The sequence below is a fragment of the Solanum stenotomum genome, chromosome 3 (assembly GCF_019186545.1).
Source record: "Solanum stenotomum isolate F172 chromosome 3, ASM1918654v1, whole genome shotgun sequence".
NCBI lineage: Eukaryota > Viridiplantae > Streptophyta > Magnoliopsida > Solanales > Solanaceae > Solanum > Solanum stenotomum.
The window spans coordinates 65,708,621-65,734,503 of NC_064284.1; the positions used below are offsets into that span (position 1 = coordinate 65,708,621).

The 25,883-nt window shown below is 35.0% G+C and overlaps 2 protein-coding genes across 4 annotated transcripts in view; one reads left to right on the top strand and one right to left on the bottom strand.

Moving 5' to 3' along the window:
* The window catches only part of LOC125859587 (TNF receptor-associated factor homolog 1b-like), a 170,291-nt gene extending 152,957 nt beyond the window's left edge, over positions 1 to 17,334 (top strand). For 2 of the 3 annotated variants that reach the window (XM_049539369.1, XM_049539368.1), the window contains exons 2-12: positions 5,787 to 5,899; positions 8,594 to 8,682; positions 9,070 to 9,138; positions 9,223 to 9,352; positions 10,372 to 10,530; positions 10,809 to 11,157; positions 11,971 to 12,083; positions 12,900 to 13,044; positions 14,518 to 14,990; positions 15,088 to 15,268; positions 15,701 to 17,334. In XM_049539369.1, coding sequence (XP_049395326.1) covers positions 9,276 to 9,352; positions 10,372 to 10,530; positions 10,809 to 11,157; positions 11,971 to 12,083; positions 12,900 to 13,044; positions 14,518 to 14,990; positions 15,088 to 15,268; positions 15,701 to 17,146 — 2,943 coding nt within the window. In that variant the 5' untranslated portion in view covers positions 5,787 to 5,899; positions 8,594 to 8,682; positions 9,070 to 9,138; positions 9,223 to 9,275 and the 3' untranslated portion in view covers positions 17,147 to 17,334. Of the gene's footprint in view, positions 1 to 3,063; positions 3,211 to 3,974; positions 4,185 to 5,786; positions 5,900 to 8,593; positions 8,683 to 9,069; positions 9,139 to 9,222; positions 9,353 to 10,371; positions 10,531 to 10,808; positions 11,158 to 11,970; positions 12,084 to 12,899; positions 13,045 to 14,517; positions 14,991 to 15,087; positions 15,269 to 15,700 lie in introns of those variants that run through there. The other variant, XM_049539367.1, reaches the window with a different exon arrangement.
* A 3,947-nt stretch (positions 17,335 to 21,281) lies between these two features.
* On the bottom strand, positions 21,282 to 25,565 carry LOC125860643 (flotillin-like protein 6). Its single transcript, XM_049540641.1, has 3 exons — positions 25,408 to 25,565; positions 22,881 to 23,848; positions 21,282 to 22,150 (listed from the first exon to the last, which is right to left on the bottom strand). Exons 2-3 carry the CDS (start codon positions 23,808 to 23,810, stop codon positions 21,608 to 21,610), a joined length of 1,473 nt encoding a protein of 490 aa, XP_049396598.1. The 5' UTR covers positions 23,811 to 23,848; positions 25,408 to 25,565; the 3' UTR covers positions 21,282 to 21,607.
* Between the last annotated feature and the right edge of the window lie 318 nt (positions 25,566 to 25,883).

Below are 25,883 nucleotides of genomic sequence, written 5' to 3' on the forward strand. Positions count from 1 at the left end.
TTTTTTGATTATTTAAATAGAGCTTTTTTAAAAAAAAAATGAATCAAATGCTACGTGTCATCATTTCATTAGTAAATATATTATGTATTAGTGTTTGAGATACGCACATCTTGTGTTTGTCAACTGATTATCATTTTATGTCAAATAGGTATAAGTTTGTTTATATTTAAGTGTTCAACAAGAAGAAGACTACATTAAGGTGTCTAGGTAAAATATGCGGACAACTTTAAAGGTCACATGTGACATTGAGGTTTCTTCTTCACCACCTTCAATTACCTCTTTTTTCGCATCCCGCCACCCATCACCACCAAACCCATAAAGCTGTTATTACCATTAAGACCAAAAATTGATCAACAACCAAAATTTCTTTAACAAAGTAAAAAAATGAAAAAGATAGAAACAATCAATCGAATTTTTTCTAGATAAAATACAATTATTCACTAACAAATCTATGAGAATTGACGAGAGGGAGTTGCTCGGATGGTAAGCACCACTCACTTCCAATCCAAAGATTGCGAGTTCAAGTCACCAAGGGAGCAAAAGGGGTGGGAGCTCCTAGGGAGGGTAAAACAAAATAAAAATCTATGAGAATTAACCTAATTGCGAATCAAAAAAATAATTGTGCTTTAAGATTGTGATAAAACATAAAGAAGTGTGATGAAATTAAAGATTGAAGAAGAAAAAAAAGACAATTGGTGGGGTGTGAAGAAGAAAAGGTAGGTGAGAGGGGGGTGGAAAAGAGGATTCTAACTTTTTGTTTTACTAACATGCCTATTTTTTTTATTTTTGTTTTATTTTTTTGCCACATCAATTTTAAGGGGTAAGAAAATTTACTTTTAAATAATATAAGTGTGTAATAGGTCACTATGATAGTTTAAGCGTGTAACTGTCTTTTTGAGACAAATTTAAAAGAAATTTATGCCTTTTCCCCAAAAATAGATTGATACGTTTTTCATTCATTTCAAAATCATGCATTTCCCAACATCTTGCACATCCACACCATAACAGATAAGTCGCACATGTGCTACGTTTTAGAACTTGCGTTTTGAATCTCCACCAGCCTTGCCTACTTGCTTGCCAACAATCTTATGTGTGTTTTTGTGGGTTTTTGAAAGTATGTTTCGTGTCAAATTTCGATTCCTATATACGTAGGTCAAAATTAGGTGTAACTTACTTTAGCTACACAATATTCAAGTAAATTCACATATATCTGGTATACACTGACTTTCTCGTAGTTATATTTCTAGGAATGTATCTGGTATCTCAAATATATATATAGTGTGATTCACATGTACGTGGATACACTAACTCTCTCACTCACTCCCTCCTACCTCGTTCTTCTCTCTCACTCGCCTTTCTTCCTCTATCTCTCTCTCTCTCTCTCTATATATATATATATATATTACTTCAAAATGTATATGTTAGCAAAGATACATGTATCTAGGTGTATTTGACTTGAAATCTGATATGAAATTATTAATTAGGAAGATAATATACTCGAAACAAACACATATACACGATATATTTGTGTGCATGTGTATTTATGTATTTTCCCTCCATCTTCTAAGTATGTATTTATGCATAAGATACATTAAAAATTGATTTATTTGTTGAATATATCAGTGCATATGTAACCCTAGTCCCTAGATACGTTATATCATGTATCTTTGATACCAAATACATGTATCTGAATATACTATATGAAAGTGATACTGAATACATCAAAATTAAATTAAAACTTAATACAATAGATGAGATTGATACTGTATACATGTATATGAAATAAAAATAAATACATTAAATTATTAAACACACATACAAAAAGACATCGTGAATCACGAATATAATGGGTTGAATTTCGATGAAATAGAACAATAAGTGACTTTGAAACTAATATGATAGAATTTAAACGTTTTGTTATGTTTCCTTGGCTCAGGGCTACGTAACATCTTCACAAGTTGATATAATCTTGATTTTATCTTTATTTAATGAGATTAGTCACAATAGATCTTAAACTGTCAAAATTAGAGCAAATTTGACATGCAAATATTTGAGGATAATTCAGAAGTCAAATAAATTGTGTGATTAAGTAACTATTATTTCATTAAGTAATTAACATCTATAATAACATGTTTATAAAATTTTCTCTGAAATATTTGATAAAGATTCAAATTACTCATTTTAAATAAATTTAAAAAGTTAAACTGTTCGAAAATAGATTTGTGAGATTATGTTAAACCTAATATTTTTTGAAAATCATTTTTCACTATGAATTCATCTTTCTTATTTAGATGAAACTCCACTTCTTTCTCACTTTTATATTCGTGTGTATTAATTTATAGGTATTACAAACAAATAAATATTTTTACATGATCTCAATTATCAACTAAATAGTCTAACTTTAAAAATACACATTTAGACAATTTAGCTTGCTTTAAGTTAGCCTAGTAAACATTTCAAATTTGAGAATACTATATCTAAAATACACCCCTAAAGATATTTAAATATACATTTTTTGAAGTTAAGATGTTCGTCAAACACATATGTGTAACGACAAAACTAGCATTTAACCACAATTTTTTAGAGTAGATTTAAAAAGTTAATCTTTAAATACCTGTTTGACCATAAAATTTGATTAGATTTCAAAATTTGACTTTGAAAAATTTTAAGTTTTGACCGATTTTAAGACTTTCACATACAAAATTTAAATTTCTTTTCCAAATAAAAAATATAACTTCTAATTTAATAAAATTTCTAAACGAAATATATTGACCAAACAAAATGTTTATCTATGTATTATATTAAATTTAAATTTCTTTTCCAAAAAAAATATAACTTCTAATTTAAAAAAATTCTAAACGAGATATATTAGATCAAACAAAATGTTTATATATGTATCATATTATGCTTAATTTTTAGTTTTATTTTAAATTTTCTTGGAAAGAAAAGACAGTTACACATATATAACCCCACCCACACATACTAATTATTCACACTGTCAAACGATAAATAAAATAAAATTATAACAAAAAAAATATTTTCCTCTTACTATATATAGTTTTATTCATTTCCTCATTTCGGCTTCTTCACCTCTAAAACTAAAATCTTTTTGTTTCCTCTACAGCTTCCATTCGCCATTGACAAAAAAAAACCCCCAAAACTCTGTTTTCTCTGCTTCAGCTCTGGTTCCTTTTTATCGATCTTCTTCAGGTATGAATTTTCACTATTTATTGTTTTGATTTCCATTTTTTTGTTTTTTTTGCTTGTTTGTTTTACTTTGATTGCTTTAGGGTTTGGGGTATTTCGGGATTTTAGCTTTTCCGATCCTTATCGGAAATGGTTGTTTTTATTTTTGGCAGTTTGGTTGTGGATCTTATTCAATTGGGTTTAATTCTGAACTGGGTTTTTGATAACTAGTTGAAATGTTTTATGCTATTTTTATTGTTGATAGACTTCTTTTTTTTTTTTTTTTTAAATTGGGTTTAATTATGAACTGGATTTTTGATAACTAATCGATATGTTTTCTGTTTTTCTATTCTGCTCCAGAATTTGTGTTTGGGATTGAGTTGTAGTTGTTGTTGTTGTTGATTGACTTTAGACTTCAATTCATTTTTTTGGTCAGTCATTAATTGTTTTTAGGAAGTTTGGTGTAATTGGGGTTTATTTGGATTTATCTTAATGTGGATTTTTTGGGAAGAGTTTGAATAATGTTTTATCTTATGAAAAGTTATGATTTTTGTTGCTACAATGAAAACAACTATGTCGGAATTGGATTCTAGTTAAGTTGGTTCGGTGATCCCCATTATCTATTTAAATCATTTTGCCTTTTATTGATGAATTCACACTGTGTACTAAATCTGCCGGCTGAGAAGGTTGGAATTTTTGCCAATGTACTATGCGTTGATCTGAAGATTTTTCTGTGTTGCGTGCTTCTTGAATAATTTCTGTTAAAAGGTGTAATCTGTTTGGTTCAGGTGAAGTTGCAGGAGCTGTGGGACGAGAAATGGCTTCAAGTGCTTATGAGGAGGCAGGGACAGCAAGGTCTTCGGAGGGAGTGTCAAGTGGGCAGCAGCAATGCCAAAATAGTGAAGCATTGGCTGAATGGAGGTCATCTGAGCAGGTAGAAAATGGAATTCCATCAACTTCGCCTCCGTACTGGGATTGTGATGACGATGACGATGTTGGTATGGTGCTTGCTATCTCCAAGTCTTTACCATTCATTCAAATTTATGTTTTTGATAATCAAGGAGTCATGTACATTAATCAATATGATGTTTGTTTTCTCTCGTTCTCTCTTATACTCACACACATCTACATTTTCTTCTGAGGAAAGTAGATTATCAGTGACTGACCAGGATACATACATAAATTTTTCCTTGTGAGCAAGATCGGAAGTGTCTTATCTGGCTATGGATCTAATGATGTGCTAGACCAGGTTTAAGATTTTTGTACTCAGCCTCAGTTTGAAGTGTGTAGTCTTTGGATTTGTGGTATTAGAGGAATAGCCATTTGATATTTACTTGCCACACTCCCAAAAGGATGTTCAGAACCCTCACCTATCATTAGCTGTAGTTGCTTTTACATTTAACTTGTCTCATTTGAATAGAAGTCGATATTCTCCAACTAAGTGATTTAGACTAAAAATTCTTAATAGTTCATTAACAACCACCATGTTTTCAATTCGCTTCCTCTCCTCTTAATCTTCTGGAAGCCCTTCAAAGTTGTCAAGTAGCTGCTAATATTCTCAAACCTTCTTTTGCTGTCCATTTTCTAATCCCTAATTCAAAGGTGGATAGTATTACTAGATTTCCATATACAAGGTATTTGATTTGGTAATAACTTTTTTTGATAACTGTGGTGTCTGGTCCAACTTGTGCGCACGTAGACTAAGTCCACGGTATACCTGCCACCTTCCACCAACAATAGGTATAAGGTAACTTTGTCCACCAAGGTTAGGAAAGATGGAAAGAAATCACCTAGTGTTTTTGTTTTCTTCTTCTTATAATTGTGGATACTGTTTTTGCTATCTTACATATTAGTGTTGATGTTAGGTGCATTGTAGAATGTTTATTGTAAGTGTCAACATTGACTCACACACACCGGCCTCACCGGGTAAATTAGGAGAAAGGGAACTTCTTCTAAGGCACAAGAACAATAATAAGAATTGCTTAAATAGTGTAGTTGCCATAAGGCCTTTTCCTTTTGGGTATACCGCCCTATGCGCAGAGCTAATTTCATGAGATACAAGCATACTCTTGCTTGAAAGCTACTTTTTTTTTAACAATGCTCCACATTCATTCTGTTGTTTTACCCTTTCTTCATTTTTCTAGTTTGTATAACTTATAGCTGTATGAAAGTGAGACAACTCTTTGGTGCTAGTTACAGTCATATGGCTGACATAAAGGTCTTAGCAATACCTTGTGTGGGGAGATTGGAGTTGTATTTGTTTCATAATATTGGCTGTTTTATTAGTTCTCATAAAAAAGTTATTGCAATTAAGTTGTGTCCTTTACTTAGAGGTTATCATAGTGACTGCAACCTTTTTCTTTTCTAAATTAACGTAAAAGATACCATACTGCCTACTTTTCACTTGTCCATTTACATGAATTTTATAACAAATAGAGACAAAAAAATTAGAGGATTTAACCGCAATTGATTTAAATTGCAAAATAATGTGTCTTTTTTCCTATTGGGTAAAGACATGATCCTTGAGGTACAGTTGAGAATTTTCTTATTCAGTTGCACCATTTGTTTTTTAATTCAGTTATCCTCTTTTGTTGTCTTTAGGCCCTAAACCTTCTGAGCTATATGGGAAATATACATGGAAGATCGATAAGTTTTCACAAATTAACAAGAGAGAACTTCGGAGTAATACATTTGATGTTGGCGGCTACAAATGGTATGGTGTTTTGGTGAAGAATTATTTTATGAACTTACTTATTTGGATAGCTCAGTTAACCTCTTCTGTAAGCTCATTTTTGTAACTGCATTTAGAATCTTATGTAAAAGAAGTCTTCCATGTGCACTCTATATTTTTAATTAAGTACTTGAATAGATTAAGAAAGACTTTTGAGAACAAGAATTGACGAAAATAATGATTTGTGGATTGCCCGAGTGGTTTGACACATGGCAGTTGATATTACATCTTATATTTACTAGAATCGCTATGAATCTTATTATTTGCAATAACTCTTAACTCCTATTATCTTTTCCTTCTTTACATGAAGTATTTCTTATTTCCAATCCTATATTAGCTTTTGTTACTCCCTCTATTTCCATTTCAATTTATGTGAACCTATTTCCTTTTTAGTCCATTTAAAAAGAAAGACACCTTTCTGATGTTGGAATTAATTTAATTTGAACTTCCCAATTTACCCTTAGTGAGCAGCTTTTATAGCCACACAAACGTTATAACATGTTTAGAAACCACAAGTTTCAAAAATTCTATAGTGACACAAATGTTTTGGCACGTTTAAGAGTCGTTCCTTTATTTCTTAAACTTGTGTCCAGTCAAATATGTTCATATAAATTGAAAAAAGGTATCATCATTTATCAGGCTACAGGGTAATCGTCTTTCTTCCAGTGCTACATTAGCTGCCGATACCATTTCCACCAATTCTTCTCGCACTGGGGCGTGTGCTCTAAATGAACCAAGCTTGTAATAAATATACTGACTTTTGAGATCTTCTAGGATGGTCCATAAGGATGTCTTGCTGTTTGTTCGTATGAACTAAAAATTGAGTGACAATTTCCTCGGAGAGAACCTTGAGATGGTAGACCATTGATAGTTAGAGGAAATGGGATGTGATTGACTTGAGAATAAACTATTAGAAAAACTTGTTTCTTGAGAATTGACTAAGAAAGTGACTTTTGAATTTCTCAGAGTGGTTACATAAAGAACAAGTACATAGGTGTTATCTGGGACAGTTTCCAGGATGCGGGTATCAACGATTACACTGGGTACTTGCTACCTCCCACCAAGGCTACAAAAAGGGGGAGAAATCATCTAACCTTTTTTTGTCTCTATAGGGACTTGAACCCTAGGCTCCATTCACTGGTTTAGTGACCTCTAGGCCACACTGTTGGATACAATAACTATATCTTATATTTTCAACGATGACAAATTGTCTTATTCTAGATGCTATGCTAAAAACCTAAGTTGCTCGGACTCGGGTGTCCGACACGGGTGCAGATCCGCATGTCAGGTTCTTCATGATCTAATTTTTAAGATACATGGATATGAATATAGATATGGATAGGGGTGCGTGGACTCGGCAATTTTTATTATAATTACATAACTCATTTATGAACTCTAATTAATATGTTATGTTTATCTCATTTTATCCAAAAAATATATAATATGTTTGTCCTTAATATAATAAACAATAAAGATGGCAGCTAATAAAGGACTTAAGGTCAATTAAAATAGGTAATATATTAGTCTTGGGGTCTTAGTCGTCTTCTTCATCTTTGTTCCTCTGCTTTGTTTTCTCTCCTCCGTCTTCTTCCCCAACAAGTTTCCATATCTTTGTTTTCCCAATACAATAAAACTCACAACACACAAAGACTAGTAGTCCACCAAGGCATCACCAATTCTAGGCTTCTCTGTTCCAAAATAGAAATCGTAGAGCTCTTAAATTTCAGAAACCTGCAACAGCCAACATGAACAAGAAGATTTACCAAGAAAAAAGCTTCAAAGGAGACAAAAGGACTGGTATAAATTACTATATAGCAGCAGAATTGAAGGTATTTTGTTTCCGATCTACTCAAATCTTTACTTTGAGATATCAAAATCTCACTTTTTTCTCCAAATTGTTGGTCAACACACCCAATCTTGTTTGACCCGATCCGACACAGATCCCTCACCCTTACCCATGTCAATGTTGTGTCGACACGTTTGCCGCACCAAAATTGCCGAGTCCGAGCATCTTAGCTAAAAACTATTTTTACTTTCTATGTATAAACTTTTCTTATTATTGATGCTGCATTGACTCTTATTTACAGTTCCTCATTAATTGCTATTATCATTTTCAAGATATTTTATATTAGTAGGATGAAAATTAGTAAAATTGGAGAAGTGAGTTATTTTCGTGGTTTGGTTAGATAAAAAAAAGACTAGGTACATGAAGCCTCTCCTTGTCATCTTTCTTCAACCCTTGAGAAAATTGAATGAAAACCACTATATTCTTCTTAGTACGTGTTAAACAACAAGGTAAACCCTTTTTACTTTCCTCTAGAAGTGAATGATCAATAGGTCACCAAAGGAAAGTAATGATCAATTCCCATTCCTGTTTCCTTCCTCTTTTCCATCGTTGAACCAAATAAACTTAGCTTAGTTTCAGGCAGATGGGTGGCTGGCACAGTAGTTATATTCTTGTTATATTGATCTGGAGGTTGGTGATGGTAATTGTAAAATTGGAGTTTGGGTTATCATAATTGCCGCTCTCATCATAAAAGTGGAAGTTACTTGGGGAAATGCAATAAAAGCAGTATCTGTTGTATCATCATATGCTCGTTTTCTTTTATCGAATGGAAATTATCAGCTCATGAATTAAGAGTGACTGACAAATTTTCCTCCCAACTGTTGCGGCAGGTACATTTTGATATACCCTCAGGGATGTGATGTTTGCAACCATCTCTCATTGTTTCTCTGTGTGGCTAATCATGACAAGCTCCTTCCAGGTGCGATAATGTTGTGATAGTTCAAATAGTCAACCCTTCAGGGTGGCCCAGTGGTTTGGGCTTGGGACTTCCATGTTGGAGGTCTCAAGTTCGAAACCCCTTGCCAGCGAAAGCAAGGGGTTTGCCTTCTGGGTCGAGCTCGTCGCACCGGGCTTGCCTAGTGCGGGTTACCTCTCCTATGTGGTTTGCGAGCTATTGCATAGGAGTGGGGGTTTTACCCTGTGCGCACCCAAAGGGTAGCGGCTGCGAGTTTCCCCTGTCATAAAAAGAAAAGAAAAGAAAGTTCAAATAGTCAAAAAAAAGTTGTGATAGTTCATTACTAACTATCTAGAAAGTGATGTGTTAGCTATGGTTATGATGTTTCATTCTCTATTTTGATAAGAACAGGTTGGAGTCATTTTGCTCAATTCACTATTGCTGTGGTGAACAAAGACCCAAAGAAGTCCAAGTATTCAGGTTGTTTATTGGGTGCGTTCTTTGCAATTGAATTTTTGGTTCCATTTGTGCTCACATTAATATACAGTTGCAAATTTTCTGCAGATACATTACATCGTTTCTGGAAGAAAGAGCATGATTGGGGGTGGAAAAAGTTTATGGAGCTGTCGAAAGTTTTAGATGGTTTTGTCGATGCTGATTCACTCATAATAAAGGCTCAAGTTCAAGTAATCAGGTCTTTTACAAGTCCTTCATATTTGACACCTTTTAGATTAATGTTTGTTTCTCTTCTACATTACATGAACAAACGAGGCCTTCTAATTTTAGATATTTATTATTAGGTTCCCTTTACTGCAGCTCTCTGTTTTACCCTTAAATTGCATCTTGAGCCATGGAAAAGATCGCCCTTCTTCTTTAATTGTACCCTTCTTCTTTAATTGTAATGTGATTTTAATTCATTGGTCATGCTTTCATCCATCATCTTCCAAATGTATTTACCTTTTGTTACCTTAAGAGGTTTAGCAGATGCACTATTAGTGTGCTTCTTCCACCTTGTGAAAATGTCAAAGTGATCCTTGATGTATACTTTGTGAATGGGGGGTGTAAAAGGTACAGTTTGAGTAATAAAAGAAGTTGCAAATTGGTTGATCTCAAGCATAGATTTGAACATGCCATAGGTATGACATGACCTGAGGACATACTGACATGAAGTATGAACATCATTGAATTGGGTTTCCAAGATTTCTATTTTTCTTAGCTTTACACGGAGATTAATCTCAAGTAAAACTTATTCTCACCGTGTATGTGTTACAAACCTTGTTCATGCGATAGATCAATCTGTTTTTCCCCTCCATATGTTTCATGCTCATGTTTCTTTATCCTTGTAATACTGTACTATTATAATTTGACCTTGAATATCATGGACATGATTGAAGTATGCACTTGCTGCATATTGTGATGTTTCAACCAATCAGCAATTTAGACCATTATAGACCAAGCCAACTAGATCACAAAATTGGAAGGCTCCATTTGTTTTACATAAATCTTCAAACTACGTTTTAGTTCAGCTTGAGGATGCATTGCAGTTCTTTTCTGAATCCTTCTTTCTGAGAATTAGAATACTGTCTTTTATACTATATCGTAGTGAGTTGCTCTTAAGCAGGGCCATTCATGCTTAAATGGGTCTCAAAACAGTGATTACTTGATTATACTGCTATAATCCTTGTGATGCTGAACTGCTACAATCGTCTGTAGGGAGAAAGCAGACCGTCCCTTCCGTTGCCTTGACCGTCAATATCGAAGGGAGCTTGTTAGGGTATATTTGAGTAATGTGGAACAAATCTGTCGCCGTTTCGTGGAAGAGCGACGAGTAAAGCTTGGGAAGTTGATAGAGGATAGAGCGCGATGGTCGAGGTAGGGGTGTCAATTTTCTTAAACTATTGACAATGTTTAACAGGCTTTTAGTTTCTATAGACCTCTAGCTTCTATTTTGGTTTGTGCTCCCTGCTGTATCTAGTCTAGCTGGGTTGTTTGTGTCCAATAACTCACGGTTAATGTTTTTATGTCGAATAAACGAGATTCCTCCTCATCTCCTTGAGAGAAATGCTTATGATTTTGACGTCAGTCTTCCATTGATCATTTTTCTCAGCGTTTTCACCTAAACTTAGTGACTACTTGTAATGAAATTTCAGTTTCTGTGCTTTTTGGCTGGGGATGGACCAAAATTCTAGGCGCCGCATGTCCAAGGAGAGATCAGATTCAATTTTAAAAGTGGTTGTCAAGAACTTTTTCATAGAGAAAGAGGTTACTTCTACTCTTGTCATGGACTCCTTGTACAGTGGGCTTAGGTCCCTTGAAGGCCAGACAGTGGGCAAGAAAAGTAAGGCAAAAAATTTGGATGCAGAGGAACAACTGGTTCCTATTGTCCGTTTGGAGAAAAACATGTTTGTTTTGGTGGATGATGTCTTGTTATTGCTTGAGAGTGCTGCATTGGAGCCATTGCCTCCAAAGGATGAGAAAGGCCCTCAAAATCGGACAAAGGTGAGTGACAGAATGCCATTGTTAAAACTATAAGCCAAATATATTCCATGGTGATAGTAGCTAAAATAGGTTCCTCTTTGCTATATAAAGCTAAAAAAAGATATTCAGAAATACATGTATAGCAATTTTTCTTCTCAAAAATAAGGATATTAACAATTGATAAGAATGTTAACCCAACAATTCACTGGAGGTTTACATTTATATATAAGAAGAAGATGTCGCTTTTAATGTCCATTGCTATCATACTGATTATATTAATCAGTTGCGGTAGATGATTAAGATTTTCTTATTTCTTGCTTGTCATTGGTTTTATTTGTTTGTTTGCTTATTTTGTATATTTTCTGACATATCTGGTCCTTCGATTTAGGAGTCCGGCAAATGTCAAAAGTATGCTTACTATGTTGATGTCAGCTGGAATACATTTCCATGTTTAGAAATTGCATACTTGAAAAGAATTTTGTGGCTTTGTGCAAGTGGAGAGTAGAACTGTACGTCAAACAGTTGTGTACTAAAAGCCGTTTAACTTAGAATCATCTTTGCTCCTGATACTTCCCCCCTCCCCCTAACACACACACACAAAAGAACTCAGATCCCCAATACCCCAACAATGTTTTTAGGTGGGTGGGTGGATATGACAGATATATTTTGTTCTTTTATATGACAAGTCCCTTTTTGTAATCAGATCTTGTGAGCTATTTGTGAACTTTCGTGGCTTGTGCTCTGCATACTTGCAGTTTATCTTTCTTTTTAGCAGGTAACATGTATCCATACTGCAGAGGCATTTGCTTACTGTACCATTGCCTTTTGTTTCAGGATGGCACTTCTGGAGATGAGTTTAACAAAGACTCAATTGAGCGTGATGAGAGGCGTTTAACTGAATTAGGTCGTCGAACCATTGAAATATTTGTCCTCGCACAGATTTTCAGGTAAATTCTTTTAATCAATTATTTGCATATTTTGACACTTAATTGTGAGACAATGCTTAAGAAAAGGTCAGGAACATAAGTTTCTCTTTGACCTTGCTATTTAAATGGTAAGTCTATGTTGGTCTACTTCTTTCTTGATTCCTATTTCTCTAGACTTGAGATGTACTGAAAATTTCTCTCGGTTCTATTTTGCAAATTATAGATTTATAGTATATTTTGCTGCGTTCTCTGTGATATCTCATGTACAACTTATGTATGGTTTGACCCCAGGGTCGGATAAGGTATGTTTCCAGCAAATCAAAGTATCTTTTCCTTTCGTCGTTCAATTTCGGATTTGCTCCAAACTAAGCCAGACATTAGTAGCGAGCCTTCATACAATTATCATGATACTTTGACCAAAGGAGGTCCAAGAATAGACTTCTCTTGAATCCCCTTTCTTAGAGCCTAAAGGTTTTACATGTTATATACATGCTGATGTTAACTGATTGGTAGGAAATGAAGGAAACAAACGTTTGAAACTTCATTTCTATATCGGATCAGGCAAAGGGGAAGCTCATATTATGTGACTAGTTGCTCAAACATTCATACAAGCTGGCTATATGCATGTCTTTAATGTACTCGATTTAATGTCTTACTTATTAATTCTTTCTGTGCTGGACAATTAGTTATACTAACATAAATAGTTAAACAGTTGCATCAGTAACTGCATTTTTCTCATTGCAAGGGGCTACAGTCTCCCACTTCTTAATTAGCAGCAGTTTGTTATCCGTGCAGCTGTTAATTGTTAACATTAACCTTTTCATTTATCTTCTGTAGTAAAATAGAGGTTGCATATCAGGAGGCTGTTGCTTTAAAGAGGCAAGAAGAGCTCATCCGTGAAGAGGAAGCTGCTTGGCTGGCTGAAACTGAGCAGAAAGCTAAACGAGCATCTGGCAAGGAAAAGAAGTCCAAGAAAAAGCAGGTATTGTGTTTCATATGATCTATGTACAAATTTTTTTGAAGAGCTCTGATATTGTAGTAACCGTTGTCAAGAATCTATTATCATGGACGAACAATCACCTCGGTGGTCTGTCCAATAGTGGAGGTCTGGGGTTCTTAAGTGGCATCTCCTAGTTGGATAGTGGAACCCTTGACATTGAGTTGAATTCTGTTTTTAAAGCCATTCATCTGTCAGTGACGGGGTTGGCAACTAGCTTATTATTAGTAGTTTGTTTTAGAAACAAGCTATGCAGGGATGGCAATACAAGGTATTTGTAAATGCAATGGTTATTTTTTTTAGAGCGTTTAGTTCTTTGATATAACAATGATATATATAAGTTAGAATTTGAAAGATGGGTTTCTTTTGTAAATATAAAATTGAATAAGTTTTGAACTGTTGATGAATTTGATGAAACTAGAAAGGTAGTTTTATCTTTTGGCGTTTAATCCATGTATTGTTATTCCATGTGATATTGGATATACAATAGTACACCAACTGTCCTATGTAGATTCCCTGGATAGTTTTTAAAATTTTGTTGGCTCCTTAGTTTTAGCATAATTGTACTAGAGCCAGCAGACCAACTGTTTTGGCTTCTACTTTTGTAACTAATTTGCATCTTCCTGATGCCTTCAATAGAACATTTACTTCATAATTTTTTTTTTGATGTATTGCATTTTACCATGATTAGCTATGCAAGAGTACAAACAAACACTGGATAACACATTACTAAATTGTGTACCATGATTGTCCGATCTAACACATTAAATCGAATAAGTGCTTAATGTTATACAACAACATACCCAGTGAAATCCCAGTAAAGGGGAAGTGTTTAATGTTATGTAGGATAAAAAACGAGCTTACGTTGTAGCAGAAGCAATCAATTTGGATCTGTTTGTCTATGAACCCAAGCATCTTCCTTTGGTAATTATTGCTTGGAAATCTCGTCTCGGGCTTCCAGTATTTGCTAAAATTTTGTAGTTTTTGGACATACTGCAAATTGCATATAGCGACCTCTTACTGCCTTCACTTTTGTTTTCTTCAGAAATTTTAAATAGGCTAACAGTTGAACAACAATTAATTGTCAAAGCATGTTGAATGATGAATGCTATGTAGAAGAATCAAATTGTTGGTGAAGATAATTTCATTTTATCTCCTAAGTTTTCCTCCGCCCCTCTTTCAACCTAAAAAAACAAACAATAAAATTAAAAAAGCGAATGAGAGAGGGAGTGACGTAAAACTGTAATCTTTCTCTGCAGAGATGGACGCAAATGTTCTATCCTTTGTGATTTTGTTACATGGAAGCACACAATTGTCAGTTTCCTTTTTAATGTTCAGAGCAAAATATTTTTGCTTTTGCCTAACAAAGAAAGAGAGTAGTTCAGAATGGTGTTATCTATGAAGTAGGATCTTTGCTTTTAGGATAAATATATTCATCATGCTTGCTTTGTATGTCAGGCTAAGCAGAAGCGGAATAATCACAAAATAAAGGATAAGGCTATTGATGAAAAATCTGCTGTGGTGGAGCTATATAAGACTGATCTGGATGGACCTATTTGTGATGGAAACGAGTACATGAATGATGAGCCAGAAGCAATGCTTGGAAAACCAGATGTACTGGAAGCAGTATCGGATGTTTCTGATTCAATAGATTGTGTCCCAGAGGTAATTAATCCCGACTCTGATGACAGAGATGCAAGTCCTGTCAATTGGGGTACTGACAGCTCGGAAGTTCATCCTTCCACTGAAACTAGCTGCAGTGGGTTAAGTGACCTTTCAGCAGTGCAAAATGGGTTAGCAGGAAGGAGAAGTCCTTCTGTAATGGATGATAGTTCATCAACATGTTCCACAGACTCAATTCCTTCAGTGGTTTTGAGTGGGCCTTGCAGATGGACATCTTCGAACCATAAAAATCAGAAATCACCAAGCAGGTAACCTCTTTTTTTCTTGTTCTTTGGGGTGGGGTGTGTATTCTAAATATATTTGAAATTTGGTTGTCCTTAAAATCTTTATGCTTCAACTTTTCAGAGCGAGAAACCAGAGAAACAAGTCAACTTGTAAAGCCGCTGATTGGGCTAGTGAAACACTAAGTCAGCCGTTAGATGCTGTTTCGGATGTAGGGCAGCAAAGTGATATGAGTTGCAGGGCGCCTGCAGCTGAGCCTCAGTCTTCTGTGCTTTTGTCGAGTGAGCAGCGAGACACAAAGAAGGTTGTTATCTTCCCTGTATCCATTCATTTTCTGAACTAGCTGATCTTCATAAGTATGACTTTTACCTAGGAGATAGCACTCAATGTTGGTGAAACTTTTTTTTTTGGGGTTCCTTTCTCTCCCTCCTTAATATCTCATTACTTCACGACATTGACCTGATATACCTTAAATGCCCTCCCCTCTGTCACATTTGTTACACAGTAAACTAAAAAAAATGCATGAAAAGAAAGATCTCTTGGAAATTGAGCTTCATTGTCTTACTTTCATGTAAGGAATTACTATACTGAAAATTCTAGTAAACTGCCTCTATTTGTTAAGATGCATGTACCTTTCCCATTATGAGTTTATAGGAAATTTCTTTTCTGTAGATGCTATGTTTCTGTTGGTGTTCCAGTAGGTATGAATTTCATTCTATTTTCTTACTCTGAGCAGGAAGTAGTAGCTTCGCCGCAGAGGAAGTCAAGGAAGGCTGACACAGAGAGACCTTCCAAGGAGAAGTCAAGTGTCCAGTCTTCTCCCAGAAGCCTTCCAAAAGTTGCAGGCTCTGATGTTCAGCAAAAGTCACAGATGAAGATCCCAGTCACAAGTGATCCTATTTTGGTTAAAAGATCATCTTCAGATGGTCCCAAGCTTGCTGATAAGCCAGCTCTGGTGTCTAATTCATCTGAAACTGCTGTGATGTTGAAAGCTGATCCTCATAAAACCATAGAGCCAAGGGTCAAGGATAAGGCGGTTCAGGCCACTTGTGTTACGGCTGGGAAGGGCCCCTCGTCTCAACAAGGAACAGTGTCTACTACAACAGAAAGTTTCAAATGGCAACATGTGCCTGCCATGTCAAGACCTTTGTGTGATCCTCTAGTTCCTGGACCTAAGCCTGCTGCTCCTGTTGTTTCCATGGTTCAGACAATGCCATCTCTGGCTCGTTCGGTGAGTGCTGCTGGGCGATTGGGTTCTGACCCTTCACCAGGAACACACAGTTATCTTACTCAGTCCTACCGGAACGCAATTATGGGTAGTCCTGTTTCTGGAACTCCAGTTAGTTTTGGTCAACCTCATTCTCCAATTTCAGCAGTTAACTCATCACATTCATACTCTCAACAGCCTCCAGTGATTTCTCAAGCGTTATATTTACCGCAGGGCTTGGAAAGAGCAGAACCAAGTTCTGTCAGACCAAGCTTTTCATATGGAATGGTGAATAATAATGGCAGCATGCAGAACGGATTGCAATGGGATTGTCCCCAAAGGGACAGCAGCAGGAGTATGTCTCAAGATCATCCTTCTGCATCAAATGGAATTAGGAACTTTGATATGTTCAAGGCTGTAAACAGCAGGACACATGATCACCTTCCTGATTCTCTGGCATGCACGTCTGGACGCCAACCCCAGAGTGTATCAGCTGATGAATTTCCTCATCTTGATATTATTAACGACTTACTGAACGACGATCATGGGATTGGAAGAACTTCTATGCCCGACTCAGGCTTTCAAAGTTTTAGCAGTGGATTGCAGCATCTGAATCAGGGTTTCGCTTTCCCAGGCAATATCGGCACGCCAGTTGATCTAGGTCCCTCATCGAGCTCTTGTAGGTTTGAACGATCACGAAGTTATCATGACGTGTTCCAGCATAACTTTTCTGGAGGCCTTTTTGATAGTGCAAGTGATATGATTATGCAGACCGACCCTCGACTCCATAATGGGCATCATCATATGGACGGGTTAGTTCCTAACCAGTGGCAAATGATGGGTTCTGACCCATCATTTCCCGGGATGAGGAATGGGACTATTGATGGTAGTCACCAGTATCCCATCCCCGACTACTCGAACTTGGCATGCGGTGTCAACGGGTATGGAGTATTTAGGCCTTCAAATGGCCTTTGAAAGCTTCTATAGAGGAGCCTAGCCTTGAATGTTTACTCTGTTTTCCTTTGTAATAATGCATTTGATTGAGAAGAGCCTTTTCGTCTTTACAGGAAACATTATGTATAGGGTGCTTCTGCTTCTTTGTTTCAAATTTTAACTTGAAAAACCATGGCTTTGCTATTGCTCCTCAGATTGAGTATTTGACAATTATAGAAGTTTGGCCTGTTCTTTTTATTCCTCCATGTTTGATGTATGCTATTAATACTTTGCTGTTGTAAGATGCATCAGCAGGTCGAGAAATTCATGTTGTAAGTAATAAAAATATATCACATAGCATAGCTCGAGAGCTTCGGTTCAATGGCGTCAATTTTCCCACAAAGATGTCCATTTGACTATGGTATCTGAGTAGATACTGCTACTTCCATTTGAGCCGTAATATTGTCATATTTGATTAGATCGTCGAATCTTTTATTTTTCTTGACTTTTTTTAATGTTTAATAATTCCACACATATCTCAAACGTCATATGGTTATACCCTCAAAGAAGGCAACAAGGAGCCTTGTGTTGCATGCGTTGATTTAGTTGGACATGGACTTTGTATGGAAAATAAACTAATGCACATGAGTAGCATTATTTATTTTAACAATTTTTCTCCCATGTTGTAAGCAACAACAATAATAACGCCAACAATATATCCAAAGTAATCTCATAAGTGGAGTTCAGGAAGAGTGGTATAAACATAGCTAGAAGCGGAGCCAGAGATTTTTATTAAATTGTATTAAAATATAAGAAAGTTGTTTCTTAGACGAGTATAAGGTTGCTCCGCCATTCTAGTTGACCCTCGACTCGAGATGTTGCCGAGTAGTGTAAAGCGCAAGGAAAATTGAAAACGATATATAAATCAGGAATCGAACAAAATTCACAACCTTAAATAATTTTTTCTATATCACTATATATTTACATAATTTTTTTTGAAACAAACCAAAGAATTAAAAAAATAGTGAAGCCATATTACAATTGCAAATAATTTAATTAATTTTCTACGTTCTAAGTTTCCTTAAGCACCACGAAACCTCCTTGAAGATCCATGTCACTGCATGCGTGTTGCTTAGGTACAAAAACTCTACCGCGATGACGATACTGTTGAATGGTCCTTCAAAGATAGCTCAACGCCACGATGATAAAAAGTAAGATGATCAGCGACATGGCCCTACATATCACTACTAAAAAACGTGAAATCCTTTGGAATTTTGCGTTTTTCTAGTAGGGTATATAGAATGAAACAACAGAAAAGACAGTAATTTTGACTCTTCGCCTGGTTTTATCGATTTATGGGCACGAGCCACCGCCGCCCGTGCCGGGGATGTTGGTGCATGGAGAAGCACCGGAAGATGGATCAGAACCTCTAGGCAATGATGTTAAAAGAGTCTTTTCTTGTTTCAACCATTTTCCCATATCCAATGGCCTTGATGCTTTTGCTAATAATAAAACATTTGGAGTAGTGAAAATAGAGAATATAAGTAAAAATGTAACAAATCCTTTAAGAAAAAACATGATCTTTTTATGTAAAAAAAATTGTATTTTGGTTTTTGGTGATGGAGAGTTTTTTTTTTGAAGGGGTAGGAGAAAGTTTATAGAGGTTGTTGAGATTATAATGGGAATTGAATGAAAATATAAGGTAGGTTGATGTATTTATAGGCAAATATATATATGGATATACTTTAATTTAATTAGGTGATCAATGACTAAGTAGGTGTTGGACATGAAAAAAAAGACACTTAATAAATAGTAGTAGTAGTAGTATTTGTGAAAAAAAGTCAAAAATTGTATTTTGAAAATAGAGTTGTGTTTGAACATGTACTCAAATTGAAAAAAAAAAAGTTGTAATTTTGTGAGTGGGGAAAAAAATCACTTAAAAAATTGATCAAAATTACTTTTTTAAAATTGAAACTTATCTTAAAAAGAACAAATTCACAAAAACCAGTTTAATTTATAACAAAAGGCTGTTTTTTTAAATTATTTGTTTAAATAAAGGGAGATATTTATAAAGTGAAAAAAAACTCATCATATATATATATGTGGATTAGTTTATTTAAGTTTGACATTGGAAAAACAATGTGTTGTTTAGATATTGATTTGACCATAGGGTAAGAACTAGGAATGTTGAATTTAGAATTTAGAATTCAATTTTGACATTCCAAAATAGACACGTATTCTTGGCACCAAATATCATTAATTATATTGATAGAAGTTTGAAGAAAAATGTTTCCTATTGACTTTTTAGTTACATATATACCTATAACTTGTTGATGTCATCCATCCGGATACCGGTGAGATAATTGAAATTCCTCTATCCGTAATTAGAGATTTCAAGTTTGAGCTTTTAGAAATGAAAAAAATCCTATTAAGAGAGCCTAGCTATGTGAATCCATATTTAGTCGGACTCAAATACGAGTATAGAATACCAAGTGAGAAACCCCAAAAAAAGGTTGTTTAAGTCATATACTTTAACGTGGAAAATGAAAAGTACTAGCTAGGTCCATGTTAAGACTGAGTTGATATTTAGACCAAGAATATAAAACTTATAATTTAGGTTAAACAAGTTATCTTTAGGATTGAGTATTAGATATAAAATTGTCTTTATTAAGGAGAGATTTACTGTAAGTGTATTTTTTGACATGAATCAAAATTTAATCAGGTATCATACTTGGGGAGGAAAACCAACAAAAGTTTTTTTTTTCTTTTGGAGGAAGGGGTCAAAGTTAGTAACTTAATATTATGTATTTCCTTCTTCCAACAAAAGATTATTATTATTTTCTTTTGGAGGAAGGGGTCAAAGTTAGTATTACGTTCCTCCTCCTCCATAATTAGTCTTCATGTGAAAACAATTTCTTATAACAAAACTTGTAATTTCTTGGCAACTTTTGGAGTTCAACATGATATTGAAAAGTTAAATTACGAGTGAAGGGTCAAAAATACATTTAAAGTATTTCGATTTTTTTTAGTTTTATACTTGAACCTATTAGGTGTGATCACCAAATATTTATCAAAACACACCTTAACTATTAATTATTCACTTTTTTTAACGGAACGATGGTGATATTTCAAGTAAAAAGAGGAAACATGTGATAATTAAAGTGTGTAATTAATTGACGAATAATTGATATTAGTCGTGTGTAACTTAAAAGATCTTGTTATTTTAAATGTATTTTTATCGTTAACTCTTAAATTATTTCACACTGACTAATTGCATGCGTCAATGACGGTGAATGACCAAAATCAATATGAAGAATGACAATATAGACTCTAGTAGAATGACAATAAAATCAAGTTTGGAGTACTATGTAAAAAATGGAAACAAAAACTAAAATATTTGAAGTATAAGTCAAATGTTGGTACAATGTCATAAAAATCAAACACTATAGGTGAAGATCCAAGACACGAGTTACACGAGTCGTACTCTTCGATGGCGAAGTTAAAATTTTCATCAGAAATTCAAAATATAAAAAAGAAAATATATGAAAAGGCCAAGTAAATAATTCAATATATAGACAAAATGAACATAAAATGTGTGTGTAAAATTTAAGAGTATAATGAGAACCGTCAATTAAAGAATTTCTAATGTTCACACTATAAACAAGAAAATACCAGGAAATAACACAAAGATAATTGATTAAAGTATTGAAGTAATTAAATATTATGATAGCACATCACATGCGTCACGTAGTTTAATGCGCAAATGTACCTAAAAAATGCTGTATTAAATTTAATAATGTACGTGCAGTACAAGAATTGTTGTTAATCATTGTATATGTATACTTTAGATTAGTGAGGTTTCAAATGAGGGCAGATTCATAAGTTAAACTTGATGGATTCAACCTTTTAAGGCTCGTATAGCTAAGTTCATAATTTATACAGACACATTTATACTTTATATTAAAAATACTAGGTTATGCCAAATAACTACATCCACCACTATTCAGGAAGTTCCATTTGGGGTAAAACGCATCCTACCAAAGACAACTCCATACACGAAACTCGAATTCACAGGAAGAATACTTGTCACACCATCACAATCTTAATTTGGTGTACAAGCTGTGAGAATTTGCCATTATAGTATAAATTCCTAACATTTATCACCCCACAAAAAGAGAAAGATAAAACTTTTTTTTATAAACATGGTGTCCGGATTAGCTTACGTGCACATTAACTAATTCTATGGAACACATGCTATCTCCCACCAACATAAATACAAGATAGCTCTATCCACCAAAGTTTGGGCAAATATAACGAAATCACCTTGAGATTTGAACCTGAGTACTCATGCTTCTCAACCATTTTATTGACCTACTAAAGAAGAAGTATCTTTGTGAACATCATACTAACTGAAGCATAGTAATCTAAAATTAATTCCCTCACTTCCCAATGAACCAACAATATTAACTTGCAAGCTAGGTATCAAGGTTATGTTAGAAACCATTAAGCTGATTCACTTGGTGTGGCCTTGTTGGTGCTGCAAGTACTCAGCCATGGTGGAGGCAGCATCCTAGTTTGCTCATTAACAGTCTGTAACAAGTGAGGGATTACCCGATAAAGTTCGGACATCTCCTTCATAGCTCCATTTCCTTTTCGTGTACTCATTCCATCACTCATCTCCTCTTCACTTACACCATTTGACCAAATATTGATCTTTGGTTGCAGTCCTCTGATAGCATCCGCGTTGAACTTAGCGATATCCTTGTATATTCCTTCGTTAATCATCAAGTAATCCCTCAACGCGATGTAATTTCCTCCCAGTGCTGACAACAGTGTGCGTATGTAAATCCCTTCTGCTTCTGCAAGAGCCAGAAGTCCTTCAGCCTCTTTTGTCTTGGTATAAAGCGCAACATCTGCAGCTTGTTTTTTCGCATATGTTTCAGCGTCTGATTCAACCCTTCGAGCCTGTGCTAATTTTTCTTTCTCATATAGTATTGCATCAGCTGCCTTTTGCTTTTGGTAATACTCCCCATTTGCCTCTTGCACCTGGATTTTTACAAGCATCTATAATAAGATTTTGACATTCTAATTCTATAGATCACAATGGCATACCATGAAGCCACTTTTGAGTAGACCATTAACTATATATTAAATCTAATATCTGTTAAATGCTTATCAGCAGTGGACAGGATTTAAGGGGTTCAAAATTTGAAAAGGCCAACACACGAAGAAGCCACAGGGGGTTTCAACATCTACTATATATACATAAAAAATAATTTCAACCATACATAAACAGTGTAATTTTCTGGAACCCCTTCGGCCCTACCTGGCTCTGGCTCTGGCTCTGCTTATCAGAGAGGTTAAATTATTCAAGGGCCTCAGATCCTTTCCCTTGGTCAAAGGTAAAAAGAAATTCTAGAGACCATTGAACTGTCGAAGCGAAGAAAAATTCAATCGGATCCATTAGAAACATCAATGGATAAATATACTTCATTTCATTTTATACGTTGCTGACAGAACCAAGTTTAAGAAAGAAAGAAAGAAAGATTTTTTGTACTGATCAAAAGTATCCTTATAACTTCTAGTCTTAAACATTTTTTGACATTTTTATGGATGTAAGAGCATGCCATTGACAATAAAACGGGAAGTACAAAATTAAAGAGATTTCAAATATAAGAATGTGTCATTCCTCTTGGAGTAGACTAAACCGGAAACAGTGTAATATAAAATAAAACAGATACAGGAACTGAAACACACTTATACAATTAAGACTCACCTTAATTTGATATTCCACATTAGCTCTGCTGAGGAATTGAGCCTTGAAGTTCTCAGTCTTTGTCAAGGCATTCCTTCCCTCGACTTCTTGCTGCAACTCAGCCTCCCGTATTGCCACGGCTTTATCAGATTCCACCTCTGCCATCTTCACCTGCTGTGACCATGCTGCCTTCTTAGTTGCGAGTTTCGCATTTGCTTCAGACACTTCAGCTTCTTGCTGAATCTCAAAAATCTTAACTTCTGATCCCACCTTAATCTCCTCCATTTTACCTTGACCTTGTCTTTGGGCGGTTACTACCTTCGTCTCAACATCAATCTTTGCAGCACTTTGAATTGTAAATCCTTCACTCTGTTTGGCACCAACGTCACCCTTCATTTTTGCTTCAGCGACATCAACTTTTGCCTTATTTGCTGCTTCCATTTGAGTTTTCTGGCCTAAATATGAAAAGTACTCATGGCCTCTGACGTCAACTAGTTGCTTAATGTTAGCATTATATATCAGAAGTCCAAATTGGTTGAGCTCCACCTGAACCTTCCCAAAAACTTCGCGCTTGAAATCTTTTGTGCCTTTAAAGACATCTTCCATCGACATTGAAGCAGCCAAGACACGCGTTTCTCCCTCAATGATGCCTTGAACAAGCTCCTTGACATCATGAGAATTGCGCTGATGGCGAGAAAGAAGCCTCGCGTATTTGACAAGGCTGTTGTGGTCATCAGCCCGAGGACCAATAGTGAAAACGGCAGGGAGTAGGAAGCATAGTTTTTCGGTGCTCATGGCATTGACTTCAAATGTGTAATTTACAGGGGAAACATCGATTCTAGTGCATTTCTGAAATGGCAATACCAGGGCTTTCTTTGCAATCTTCAATTCATCAATTCCTCTGCCAGTGATCACCAAAAACTCAGATGGTTTTGCCACATGGTACCACATTGTTCTGTTTCTTTGTTGTTTCGCCTCCTGAAGAATTCCTAGAAACAAACTAAACTGGTTATACACCACGATAAAACTCATAAAGAAAACAACAACAACAACAACATACCAAGTATAATCCCAAATTCATGACACACGGAAGAAACCTTTCAAGCAACAAAAGCATACGATTATTAGCCAAATCAGGGGAAAATTCTACTATACATCAAAGCCATGATGAAAACAACTCTATTTCAACTAATAATCATTTTCATTTCTAATTGATTGGCTGAAGCGGGCACAGTACATCAAAAATTCAAGAGAAAATTAGAGTTCACTTATTTGATAACCGACGTGCCAAGGGGGAAGATTTTACCACCAAGGGTTGAGGTGAGATGGATGGTTCTCTTTGCGCCCTTAACCAAAGGTTTCTGGGTTTAAGACCTAGAGATGAAGTAATTCCTTGTGGGAACTCAACTAGAGCCCGTGACACGCAAATTCGGATTAGTTGAACTAGTGGATCCTAGATACCACATGGTTGAATCCCCAAAAAGAAAAAAAGAAAAAAAAAGGAAGATGCCTATAGATTGAGCACAATGTATATGAATTACTTGACATGATGAACCAGTTACACACAAAAGAAAAATCAACAAGGAAGAGAAATTGACCATATTTTTTTCAAGCAAATTGAATAAGTGAAAAAGGGAAGCAAGTAGTAAGCTTTGTGGTGCATTCATGACTTGGGTCAACAACGTTCCCAGTGTAATCCCACAGGCAGGGTCTAGGGAGGATAGAGTGTATAGTGGAGGTAACAAACAAATGTATATTCAAATGTATAAGCAAAATCAGACCTGCAACAGTCATTCAAAGCTCTAAATTGATGAAAAGACTTACCTTGATTTTCAACTAGAATGCTTGTGAGGTGAGACCCAATCAGGGGTGTATGTAGAGCATAAGTTATGAATTCATTCGAACACAATAACATTGGATCGAACTAAGTATAAGTGTTAAAGGTACACTAAATAACCACAAATATTCGACTACAACCCACAAAGTTCTGCATACATCCTATCATTTCCAGACCCCATTCGTGGCATTATACTAATGTTGTTGAACCACTAAATCAAACAAGTTGTGATAGAACCCCGAATTCAGACTCATAAAGTTTAAATCTTTAATCCGCTTCTGTGCATATGAATTACTTGGTGGTCAAGAAACCAAAATAAACAACCAGAATATAGCTCACTAACAATGATTGCTCATACTTTTTCAAGTATTGACACTACTAAAAAATCACTATTTTCGCACTGAAAAATGTTCGATAGCTATTCCACACATATTTTGATTGAATCCGTTAGGAAAAAGAAAAGTTATGTTTTCGTATTAAAAAATTAGAAAGCTCTCCACTAGTTCACTAAATAATCTATGTCCCACTCGTACTGAGCATGAGCATGTTCGTTGGGAAATGAGTCAAAAAAATCATATTTTATAACATAAATTTTCCACTGATTCACTGTTCAAAAAACCTTTGATTCTAGTAGTATGAACTATTTTACATACAAAATCAAAACTGAAAATTAGTCATTCTAAAGCTCCAAATTGGTGGGAAAAAACTTACCTTGATTTTTTCAACTAAATTTTTTGTGACCCAAGAGAATTGAATATTGCTGCAATATACTTTATGAACAAGTATTATATTTATGGATTTCAAGCCTAAACGCCTTACATTCCGGTAGAATCTCAAAATTGAAACCCTAGTGTAGAAAAAAAAGGAAGTTCAAATTGATGGGTAAAAGCTCCAATTATTGCTTAAACCAATTAGTGCATGACATGTGTAGTGAATTTTATTGCTTAGTATGGTCATTATAATTATGGAAAATGGTCAAAAATGTCTTTTAAGGTATTAGAAATTTCTTTATAATTTAATTTTTGTCACTTATTTAATCAAATTTGTCTCTCTTCTCACAGACTTTTAAAATCATTTCTAATTTACTTAAACATACGCTAGTTTGTAATATTATGAATCTTATCAAATTTTGGTACGTTCAGATACATATATTTTGAGATACATGAGATCAAAATTGTATACACTAT